Raw genomic sequence first — 13,374 nt, 5'->3', positions numbered from 1 at the left:
TAGCATGTTGTTAGCAGGTTTCTGTCATGAACTAACCTGTTGTTAGCATGTTTTTAAAACAAATAACATGATGCAATTTATATACTTTTAACATGTTTCTTAAATTGGATTAGCATGTTGCTTATATTGTTTATGGTATGAATTAACATGCTGTTAGCATGTTTCTCAAATGAATTAGCATGTTGCTAGATTGCATCTGGGATGAATTAACATGTTGTTAGCAAGTTTTTAAAAGAAATTAACATGTAAACTAGTTTCTAAAATGTAATTAGTATGTTAGCATGTTTCTGTTATGAATTAATCTGTTGTCAGGGTGTTTTTAAAATGAATTAACATTCATTGCTAACATGTTTCTGTTATGAAATAACATGCTTTTAACATGTTTCTAATATTGGACTAGCATGTTGCTAATATTGTTTATGGTATGAATTAACATGTCGTTAGCATGTTTCTCAAATAAGTTAACATGTTGCTAATATGTTTCTGGAATGAATTAACAGGTTATTGGCATGTTTCTGGAATGAACTAACATTGCTTGCTCTTGTTTACGGTATGAATCAGCATATTGCTAACATGTTTCCAAAATGGAATGTACATGTTGCTAGCATGCTTCTGGTGTGAACTAACATGTTTTATTTTTAAATTGTAATAAACATGTTGCTTGCCCATTTCTGTTGTGAGATAACATGTTGTTAACATGCTTCTTAAATGAACTAGCATGTTGCAAGCATGCTTCTGATATGATTTAACATGTCTTAAGCATGCTTCTGGTATGATTTAACATGTTAAGCATGTTTCTAAAATTGGATTAGCATGTTGCTATGATGGTTCTGGAATGAATTAACATGTTGACAGCATGTTTTTAAAATGACTGACCAAGTTGCTAGCATGCTTCTGGTATGGTTTAGCATGTTGCAAGTATGCTTCTGGTATAGATTACCATGTTGGTAGCGTGCTTCTAGTATGGATTAGCATGTAGCTGGCATGATTTAACATTGTGCATTGAGCAGTAAAGCCTGTTGAGTTTAAGAGAGCAGCAGCTGAGATGTCCATCAACACGTCTCCTGTGGAGCGCAGATCCTCTCTTTAACTCAATCAAACTAAACCAGCCTTGAACAAATAAATAAACCAAATCTGAGACAACAGGTGGACACTGGGAAGAGCTCTGATCTGGAGCTGACGCGTGGAGAAGAACGCAGACAACAAGCTTTAACAAGATCATCCGCTTAGAAAAAAAAAAAACAGGAAAACTGAGTCCGGATCATATTTCTGCTCCAACCAAGAGATATTCACTTAAAGGGGCAGTTCATGTGGTTACAAACCCTTTTGAGATTCATTCTTCTGTTGAACACAAAAGATGATATTTTGAAGAATGCTGGAAACCACTGACCTCCATACACTAAAAAACATCAAGTGTTTTGTGTTTATTTGTGGTTGTAAAAAACATCAAGTGTTTTGTGTTTATTATGGGATGTTGATCTATGCTCTGTCCTCTTTTAATGTTGTAAATTCGACTTTACGGTTTAACAACGTGATTTTTATTGACATTTTAGCCATTTGAAATAATAATTTAATGTATAAGGAATAATATCTAGTCTTTAAAATAAAAAAATGTGCTGCAGTTTACTACTTAGTTTATTAGTTGGACAATATAGCACTGCAAATGATTACAAATGTTCATAAAAGTCACTTTTCAAGGTTAAAAGTTGTTGGAAGAAAGATCTAGATCCCTTAATGCATCTTAAAAGCAGAAACAAACTGGGAAAACAAATAATGATGAATGAATCACGAACCACATGAATCCCAAAATATGGAAAACTGCTAATTTACGTCTTTTTCTACAGTATAATAGGAAAAACAAATACTATGGAAGTCAATAGTTACAGGTTTTCAGCATTCTTCTAAATATCTTCTTTTGTGTTCAACAGGAGAAAGAAACTTGGTTTTGAACGAGTAAAGGATGAGTAAGGGTGATTTATACGCACAACATTTTTCGAGACTCAAGCGAACAGTTCGTGTGACGCTGCATTTCATTTGGGATGAATCACTTTGAAGAGATTTTGTCTAAAACAGGCATGACTGTACAGACATCGTTATGATATGAATTTTGGCACGTGTACTTTTTTTGCCATAATAAAATACATATTTGTAGAGCACCCCCATGTTCTGTTGTCATTAATATGTTAATAAACGTCAATAGGCAGAACTGTCTGAGACATGAACAAAAGCAAGTGATGCAACAAAGTTTGATTTAAAAAATCTTAAATGATAATAAGCCTTAAAAACCTTGAATGATCACAAAAGTCTTAAAAATCTTAAACGATATTAATAATATGATGTCGTTTCAGAAACTCCCGAAATCCCTTTGATTTTGCGGTGGGTTTCTTTTGACCACATCCTGACATTTTAAAGAATATCTCAACGGCAAACGCATCAAGTATAAAAGCCTTGAGTGCACACAGTCAGTGGAGGTGTACGATGCGGCGCCAGTCGAAATAAAAAATCAGCATCATGCAAAGCAAAACTTGAACCGTAAAAGAGGTCATTAAAAAGTTAATGATAAATATATATAAATAAAGATGCATATAATGTATCTTGCCTTTTGAAATAAATTATACACTGTGCAAAACAGGTAAACAAAGCATAATATTGGATTTACCTGCATATTTAAAAACATTAACAATAATAATAATCAACATCATCATCATAATAATAATAATAATAAAAATAAGTGATCCCACTAAATGATATTAGAACTTAAATAACAAAATGACAATTAATCAGTGCACACTTAATGGTTGTTTGTAAATTGCACAGTATTTAACTAATACTAACTATATTTCAGTTATGGACAGTGGTAGGACAGTTGTGCAGTATGTGACTATTTTAAAGTTGTATTACTGTATATTTTACAGTAAAGATATAAATGCAAGTCTGTAAATAGAGCAAGATAAACGGTGCTGTAAATGTAAATACAGTAGTCTAGCTGTGACTGATTTACAGTAATATATTGGCGAACTGCTGCTGATGTGTTACTGTAGATTCTGCAGGAGATTGTTAACAGTGGATTTTGTGGCTGATCTCAAGTTTATTAAAACGTCAGGAAACTATTATATTTGGAAATATAATGGAGCTTTTGAGATCTAGAGAGAGAGATAGAGAGATAGAGTGATAGAGAGATAGATAGATAGATATGTAATATGGGGAATAAAAAAATAAGTTGATAATTTGTTAAAGGGGTGGTCCAAAGTCTATTTTTAAGGCTTGGTTGTGTTTATAAGATGCAAAGCAATGTGTGCTCATGCTTCACTTGTAGAAAATCATGCTATTTGTTCATATATCTTACTTTCACTATATACAGCTACTCAGCTAACATGAAAACCACTGTCATATTTCCTAGTTCCTCTGAAAGGCCCGCCTTCAAGAGGCTCTGATTGGTCAGCTAACATGATGTGCTGTGATTCACAGATCGGCTCCACGTCACCAGGAAGCATCACGCCTCTACAAGCACGCGCTTTGCCTCGGCTGTGTAAAACCTGTCAGTCAGTGTAGCTGTCAGCTGTATCAGTTTGAGTCTGAATCAGACAGAAAATGAAGAGGACACAGCTAAACCTCACGCCTTCTCACTAAAATAACATCTGACAAGTGTCTTTCACATATATTCAGGTTATAAGCATGTGTAAGTAATATGCAACGTTCATATATCTTTATACGTTCGAGATGTAGAAAGCTGGGAAAGCGTCCGCATAGAGAGACACTGCAGTGCCGGCATTTTAGCTTTCTCTGCAATAACATTACAGTGTCTCTGTGGCCACGCCCCTTTGGGTTTATGATCTCACAAACGCAGAGCACACACACTCAAACAAGCACAAACACACACACAAATGCACACGCACAAACTCGCATGCATGCACACACACAAACACATGCGCACAAATGCAGGGTACACACGCACAAACACACATGCAAAAACACATCCATGCATAAATGCACAAGCACAAACGTGCACACACGCACGCGCGCACAAACACGCATGCACAAACGCACGTGCAGACACATGTATGCACAAACGCAATACACGCACGCAAAACGCACGCAAATGAGCACACATGCACAAACATGTACGCACAACCACGTACACACAAACGCGCACAGATGCACAAACACACATGCACAAACGTGCACGAATGCATTCACGAGCAAACGCACTCACGCACACACAAGCGTACACAATGCTCATGCCCACACGCACAAACACAAATGCACACGCACAAAATCTCACACACACACACACAACCACACATGCACAAATTCACATGCCCAAACGCACAAACGTATATGCACAAACGAACAGGCACACATGCACAACCACACATGCACAAAGGTGCATGCCGAAACACAAATGCAAATGCCCAAACACGCACACACACAAATGCACATGGACAAATGTGCACACACACACACACACACAACTGTACTACATTGACTAAATTAAAACAGTCCTCAAGTCCTCTCATTCATTATTTATAAGAGGTTGTTTTCCCTTCTCACGTTGAAGCGACAAAGACCATGAAGTGAATGATTATGATAATATCATCAAGACTACAAAACAAAGGAGTGTGTCCAGCATTTCTCAGAACAAAACACACTCCTACATGAGCTGTGCTTTCCATCCAAAGATGTGAATGAGAGACTCATAGTAAAATCTCAGTATGAGAGTATTTGTTTACATTATACTGAAACATACTGTTTATATTCTCCAAAACTGCTAACCAGAGTTCTGGGATCAGACAAATATCAATCTGTAAATATGTTAAATACTGTAAATAAGGGGAATAAACATGCGTTATGGATGATGTGGGCAGAAAAGTCTGTGAGTTTACAGTCTACAACACACTTTGTGGAAATTGAGTGAATGAAACTGCACAACCCAACAGAAATAATGCTCATCAACAGGAGAAGAGCTGCTCTCTACAGAACAAACATGATTGAGTTGATTTGATTGGGCATTTCTGCATTTATGAGGGTAAAGCTTGCTTATGGATGTGACAGATGTCAAATTGTGTGACTTTGCTGAATCAAATATAACTGCTTGAAAACACAAGACAGATCAATTTTGGAGTGTTTTTACACTACTGTACAATACAAGTCTACACAAAAACCTAGAAAGGGTTTGGCTATTTTGCTGAAAACTTCATTTTTTCCATGTAAGGTTGACATCCGTATGGAATTGCCCACGTTTACAGTTTGGTGCATTAATTTAATCCACATCTCTGGATGAAAACGGCTAATGATGGCAGAGAAACCTGTAGATGCGTTTAAAAAAAACAATTTAATGACAAAACTTCAAGACGACAAACATTTTATGGTGCTTTAACTTATTTTAATGAGTTTATCAGCTTTCAACTATTTATTTTTAAAGTCATACAAAGTTTAACTTAATATATTTAGCCAGTTTGATTGATGGAAGTCAAGTTTATAGGCCTGTCACGATATCTATATTTTATTGTAGGATATATTGCACCAAACTATATTGCGGTAAATAATATTATTATTAATCTCTCTCATTATATAATGCCAGAATGACAACATAATATCAGCACAATGCAAACACACTCTTCCAAACATTTCATTCTTAAGAATATTTCATTTAATTATAGTCATTTTAATAGTTTAATGATCAGGCATTGGAGTCAGAATATGAAATCGCATATCTTAAATAAATAATAGAGCAATTCCACGCAAATGTCAACCTTGCCAAAATAGCAAAACCATTTCTACGTTTTTTGTGTAGGCTTGTATTTTACAGTGCCTTAAAAAAATACTCAAAAATGTCTGTCAGGGTTTTCAAACAATTATATTTAGTTTACCAAAGTCACACAAGTGGCAATTTCACATCCGCCACATCCATAACACAAGCTATTCTTCATAAATGCAAACATTTTAAATCAAATAAAATCAATCATGTTTGTTATAGTGAGAAAACTCTTATTGTTTTGATTAGCATCGTTTCTTTTGGGTTGTGCGGTTTAATTCACAGAATTTCTACAAAGAATGTTGTAAACTGTAAACTCGCAGACTTTGTCACATCCATAACTCCTGTTTATTTTCCTAATTTAAATGATAAAACATGTTTACAGGCTGATATTTTTCTGCTCCCACAACTCTGTGGCTAGTTGTTTTGAAAAATATAAAGAGATGTTTCAATATAATGTTAACATATACTTCCTCTGTCAATTTATGTTTTGAGATTTTACTGCAAATGACACATCCATAACGCTGGAACTGCTCAATAAAAAAATGTTGCAAGGTAAACAGTAACAGAGGTTGCGATACGGCTATTTTCAGCTGTCGGACACCCACATGAAAATATACTACAGTAATTTACAGTGAATACTAGAGTGTTTTTAACTATACTGACACTGACTCCTTCAATAGAGATAGAGATGCTGCACAGACAGCTCAAATGTTGCTAGAATTGGTTATGTATGGGCGATATATACTGCATCACCAAAACTGATTGAGGTCATGTTCATGTGTCCAGATGACTAGAAAAGTTCATTTGATTCAATTGAACTTAAGGCATCAGTCTTTTTTTTTCCAGTGTGTGAGTGTGTGTTTTTCCCTGAATACACAGATTTCTCTGATCTCACACCTCTAGCAGCTCCGCGGGGGTCTGCTCCTCCAGACTGTCTGTGATTTGCATGAGAAAGACAGGAGATGGACCTCCTGCGTCCCTGAGATCAAGCAGAAACAGCAACTACCTGTGAAAGATCCTACAATCCTGCCTTTCATCTTTCGGCTCTTCATGTAAATGCTGTCGTTTCTTCAACAGCCCGAGGACGGACCCTCCTCCAACAAAGACCACGCAATCTCAGTCAAACTCACTGATCGTTGCGCTGAAAAAGAGTTTGTCTCGTTTCTTGTCCAAATATCTGAAAACTCTTAAATCAAGAAGCATTTTCTAGATGAGCATAACATAGTGTGTTGTTTTTAGAAATAATGAGTCAAAATGAAGAGAGTTTGTCCTTAAAACAAGCTGAAATAATCTGTCAATGGGGTCAGAAACATAAACTTATGCCAAAACAAAGAACAAGATAATTTTTCTTGCCCCATTGGCAGATTATTTTTGGTGGTTTTAAGGAAAAACGCACTCAATTTTTAATTATTTTAAGGACTTATCCGCATTTTTCCAACTTTCCTAGCTACACACTACAAAAAAGTGTTTTCCTGTTTAGTTTTTTGTCTTGTTTCTAAACCAAATATCTGAAAATAATCTGACAATGGGGTCAGAAACATAAACTTATGCCAAAACAAAGAACAAGATAATTTTACTTACCCCATTGGCAGATTATTTTTGGTGGTTTTAAGGAAAAATTCACTCTATTTTTAATTATTTTAAGGACTTATCATACGCATTTTTTTTTTAATTTGCTAGCTACACACTACAAAAAAGTGCTTTCATACTTAGTTTGTCTTGTTTCTAGTCCAAATATCTGAAAACTCTTAAATCAAGAAGCATTTTCTAGATGAGCAAAACATAGCGTGTTGTTTTTAGAAATAATGAGTCAAAATGAAGTGAGTTTGTCCTTAAAACAAGCTGAAATAATCTGTCAATGGGGTCAGAAACATAAACTTATGCCAAAACAAAGAACAAGATAATTTTACTTACCCCATTGGCAGGTTATTTTTGGTGGTTTTAAGGAAAAACGCACTCTATTTTTAATTATTTTAAGGACTTATCATACGCATTTTTTTAACTTTGCTAGCTACACACTACAAAAAAGTGCTTTCCTACTTAGTTTGTCTTGTTTCTAGTCCAAATATCTGAAAAAAATCTGCCAATGTGGTCAGAAACATAAACTTATGTCAAAACGGAAAACAAGATCAATTTTTTGCCCCGACTAGCAGATTATTTGTCTTGTTTTAAGAAAAAAACTCACTCAATATTTAATTATTGGGCCCCGTCGTACACCCAGCACAATAAGGTGCAAGGTGTGTTTGGCGCGATTTGTTTCTATTTTTCAGACCAGCGCAACCCTAATTTTCCCGTTTTGTGCCACGTTGTTCAAATAGCAAATCCATTTGTGCCACTTTGTGGACTCATGGGTGTGCTGGTCTATAAAGGTGGCGTATTAAGGCTCATTGTTTGCGTGTTGCTATTTTGAGGACCTGAAAAAGACCGTGCCATTGACCAACTAAAAGCTGCTCTAAAGTCGAGCGCAGAGCGTGTTACTTATGTGCCTATGCAGGTTCAAACGCTTACACATTACTTATAACACACAGGATGTACAGCAATACTCAAGTATCTTTACAGATGAAAACAATTTAAGGATTAAAATATTACAAACATTATTATTTTCTACATAAATACGAAAAACCACTGCCTCCATGCCTTCATACTTTCTAATGTTATTATTATTAGCAGTATTATTTATTCTCTGCATATTTACATTTGTTTTAATAAAAACAAGTTAAGATTTGTCCACCTGTGGGGTTTTGGAAACATCTGCATCACCATATGGGACATAAGAACAGGACGTGTGTTTGGATACAACTCCGTTTATTGACTACACTTCCGTTATTATTGTTTATTTATTCCTTTGCTGGAAATTAGAACTCAATTTAGAAATAATTTTGAAGCAAATCTTTGTGCTTAAAGGAAATTAATTATGTAGGCTAATGGATGTCTTCAGTGAAGGGAGTTTCCACCGTTTCTTTACTCCACCAATGGCCGAATGGAGGAGGCTCGTTCTTTATCCTCGCGCTGCAGAGGCTCTGTTTATAAATCAAATGCTCAAACTGTCATCGCAAATGATAAATCAAATGCAAATGAGGAGTGCCAATCAACCAGCCTGAGCAGAACTTTAAGGCGGAAGAGTTTGTGGGATGTCAGTTTGAGCATTTGATTTGTCATTTAATCTTTGCAGGTTTATACTGAATACATTTGATTTCTCATTTGAGAAAACATTTTGATGTATTATTTGATAGTTTGAGCAATTGATTTATCATTTGGGTAGTTGTTTTGAGAGTTTGATTTATTATTTGATCTTTTTAGGCCTTTAAATTTTGTTAGGAAAAAACTTCCAATTTTTTTTATTGTTTTTATAGTGTTTTTTTATATTTTATGCAGATGTACACTCCCACTAGAGTCGTCCCAATCAGTCTAACATTATAAAGTCTTTCCAAAACAGAGAGATTCATGTCATCTGGTGAAACTGTATTCATATCTTAATATACATTGCATAATAAAATAAATAAATAAATAAAAGCTATGTTAGATTTTCCCAATATCGTGCATCCCTATCATGCAAATATCTTCATCAGAAAAGCTGTGAGCATGTCTGTGGTGTCCATTCGCTCTGGTTAATGAACGATAAATGCAGAGATGCGAACAGAAAACTCTTTCAGCTGCTGAACACCATCTTCTGCTGTTTATACTGGAACCTTTTACACCTCCCAAAACTGCTGAAGATAAACTCCACACTGACTCCAGACACACACATTCACTACAGGACACACACACACACTCACACAGTGCTAGAGTAAAAAACCATAAGCTGGTTAACAGTAAGTTGTCTTAAAGGGACAGTTCACCTAAAACTATATTCTTGCATCATTGCCTTGCATTCCTATATTCTTGCATCCCTCACTTATTTCAACCCTTTATGAGCTTCTTTCTTCTGTAGGACAGAAGATATTCTGAAGAATGTTGAAAACCTGTTGTTAACCGTTACCACTATCTATCTATCTATCTATCTATCTATCTATCTATCTATCTATCTATCTATCTATCTATCTATCTATCTATCTATCTAACCAAAAACCCACCCTCATACCCACCTATTAATCTAAAACAATAAGTCTATAAAATAATACTCTATTGTTTATTTTGTGGGTTCACAAAACACAAAATTTACAGTAATATTTATTAATAATGTTTATGTGCACAATATTACTATGACAGGGATAAACACAGAGACATAATTATAGTGAGAAAGCTGTAAAAGTACAAAGTTTGCATTTAGTTTTTTACGTAGTGCTTACTTTTATGTTGTACCTGCAATCATTCGTTTCTAAAAAGATTTTTAATATTTATTTTAAATTTCTCTTTTTAAATTAAACATTGGCCCTGAAGTTCTAAAAGCGAGAAATACGATCATATATGAAGTAGATTTTTTAACATATACCATAAAAAAGTCCTTTAAATGTGCTCAATATATAAACTAACACACACACACACACACACACACACACATATATATATACATACATATATGAAATTTCATGTTATTATCGCTAATATATATATATATATATATATATATATATATATATATATATATATATATATATATATATATATATATATATAGCGATAATAACATGACATTTTTTCATATCTCCAAGCCTTATAACCTTACTATAATATTTTAAGTAAAATGTGTCACATTTTAACCATAGACTTATGCACCGTAGCGTCTGTATCATCTGGAATTTTATGCTGTGCATAAAAAATAAATAAACTTCTGACTTGAATGAAGCACAGTCTACTTAAAATTCAAGGAGTCCAAGTTGCTGCCATTGATATTCAGCTCATGTTTTACCTAAATCATGAAGTTCACTTAGTCGGCTACAAGTATGCAGAGCATGCATCATATCTAGTGGAGAGATAAAAAGAGAAGACGGACCCATTTCTACATTCTTGCCCTCCTTGCACAGACTATTATTATTACAGGCCTCTTCAGCCATGACTGTACTTGAATTTCTGGAAAAGGAGGGTGGATCGATTCATTCATTCACTCACTCACACAAAACATGTACCCATTTGTTTAATTGTAAGCAGCATTGGGTGAAAAGATTAACAAAGCAACTAGTTACTGCAATTGGATTACTCTCCCACTGAAAAAGTTACTTTTTAAAATTTTTTAGGTAATTTAATTAGTTGCTTATAATGTACTTGACTTAAACACTGTACATAAACTCAAGTTATATATATATATATATATATATATATATATATATATATATATATATATATATATATATATATATATATACATATAGATAGATAGATAGATAGATAGATAGATAGATAGATAGATAGATAGATAGATAGATAGATAGATAAGGACAGTACTTTTAACTTGCTGAATAATTCAGTTTTTCAACTTTAGAAGAAGATTAATAGCATTTATCAAGATAATTGATTATGCTTTAGAAAATAACTGAAGATTTTGTTCATGACAAAAGAAGAATATAAAAGCAGAGATATTTTAAATAAATTTAAATAGTTTTTACAAGGTTTCGACTAAAGAAGCTTTTATTTATCTGATAATTGCACACTGAGGTTTTATATTCGCACAATCGGACTTTAAAGTTCAGTAAACTTATTAAAAAACAATTCATTTTTATGTGTTTTTCAATTGTATGTATGAAATATAGTGTCATTCATTTGTGTTTTGATTCATGTAGTGTTTTTTTTTTTTTGGTACATATTTCTTTAAATCATCAAGAGCTGTGGACTTTTACTACCGAGTAAAGTAATTGAATTACCCTACATACAGAGTAACTAAGTTACTTTTCAGACAAAGTATAAAAGTAATTTAAATTAAATTTCAATTCTGTAAATAGTAATTCATTACTTTTTTTGAAGAAACTTACCCGACACTGACTTAATGTAACATTTGTATTAGCAAACACGACTCAAACTCTCATAAATCCAGATTAAATCCAGTCTAAATGCTACCAAACAGGTTTGGTTGATGATTCGGTAAACATATACGTCTAAACTATTATCATATTGCGAAAAAGAACTGAAAATAAAGTTTCAGATACACACAAAGATGACAAAAGCGTGAATGTGAAATATTTACTCTTACCTTCGCCGATCAAAGTGAGCGCTAGCAAAACATTCTCCGCGTTTGCAAGTTTGCGTCCGTGTCTTCTCGTCCATAAACCCATGTTTAAAGTTGATGGACGCGATTTAAATAAATTAAAGGCTTAAAAGTTCGCGTATGTACAAATACTGCAATTTCTGGGCTGTTGTTTGAACGCTAAAATCCAGTTTGTAGCTGCTCGTCCCCGCGAGTTTCAGGAGCGCGTGCTCGTCGGTTTTTCTGGATGTGTCAAGCTGCTCTCCATGCTGAATCCACCAGGAAAAAAACTCGAAATGGAGACAAAGAGCCCCTCCAGCCGTGTGTTAGAGCCAGTGCTGGGGGTTTGAGTGCGGGCAGGAGTCGTGTTTCTGCTCCAGTGGGAGTGGATGGATGGTGGGTGGGTGGGCTTTTACTGGGATGGAGGAAGGTAAAACTAGCGACACCACCGGCGCATTCACATTAGTTTTTACTCAAAGATGGCACTGAGTTGAGCTTAATTTGGTGATATATATAGTAGCACACACACAGTAGACGATCAAAAATATTAGCAAGTAGTTCTGAATTATATTATGTGTTCTTCATCTTGACTGCCCTCTGTTGGCTGGAGCCGTTGGTTTTCTTAAAGGGATAGTTCACCCACACATTTCAATTTCCTGTTAATTTACTCACCCACAGGTCTTCCTGGATATAGGTGACCTTTAATTCTTCACTAGAACATTTAAAGAAGATGATGTTACGCTGAATTGGAGTTTGGTGATTCATATAATGGCAGTGAATGGTGACAGGTGTTTTAGATAAAAAATAAACGTGTTTACAAATGTTTAAATGTGTTTATAAATGTTAAATAAACATGCTCCCATTTACATTGGTCCCAGTCATCCAATTTCGAGTGCTCCCATTTCCAGTGGTGCCACTTGTCTTGCTTCCGGTCTTCCATTTTCCAGTGGTCCCAGTCGTCCCCTTTCCAGTTGTCCCATTACCAGGGTTCTCAGTGGTCTCATTCCCAGTGGTGCCAGTTGTCCCATTTCCAGTGCTCACATTTCTAGTGGTCCCATTTTCAATGCTCCCATTTCTAGTGGTCCTATTACCAATGCTTCCATTTCCAGTGCACCCAGTGCTCCCATTTCCAGTGGTGCCAGTTGTCCCATTTCCAGTGGTGCCAGGATTGCAATTTTCAGTCGTTTCATTTCCAATGCTCCTATTTCCAGTTCTCCCATTTTCAGTGCTCCCATTTCCAGTACTCCTATTTCCGGTGGTGCCAGTTGCCCCTTTCCCAGTGCTCCCATTTATAATGCTTCCATTCCAGTTCTCCCATTTCAAGTGCTCCCATTTCCAATGGTGTCATTTCCAATGCTCCCATTTCCAGTGGACCCAGTGTTACTAATGGTGCCTGTCGTCCCATTTTCAATGCTCCCATTTCCAGTACACCCATTTCCGGTGGTGCCAGTCATCCCATTTCCATTGTTTCTATTTCCAGTACTCCCATTTCCGGTGG

The 13,374-nt window shown here is 35.2% G+C and overlaps 1 protein-coding gene across 1 annotated transcript in view; it reads right to left on the bottom strand.

Moving 5' to 3' along the window:
- The window catches only part of ptk7a (protein tyrosine kinase 7a), a 105,609-nt gene extending 93,337 nt beyond the window's left edge, over positions 1-12,272 (bottom strand). The window contains exon 1 of the mRNA XM_056447591.1: positions 11,883-12,272. Within this exon, the coding sequence (XP_056303566.1) occupies positions 11,883-11,964 (82 nt within the window). The 5' untranslated portion in view covers positions 11,965-12,272. The remainder of the gene's footprint in view (positions 1-11,882) is intronic.
- Positions 12,273-13,374: the final 1,102 nt, after the last annotated feature.

This window comes from Danio aesculapii, chromosome 22 (assembly GCF_903798145.1).
Source record: "Danio aesculapii chromosome 22, fDanAes4.1, whole genome shotgun sequence".
NCBI lineage: Eukaryota > Metazoa > Chordata > Actinopteri > Cypriniformes > Danionidae > Danio > Danio aesculapii.
The sequence above is the reverse complement of the archived record's forward strand: the minus strand, read 5'-3'. Positions and strand labels throughout refer to the sequence as shown.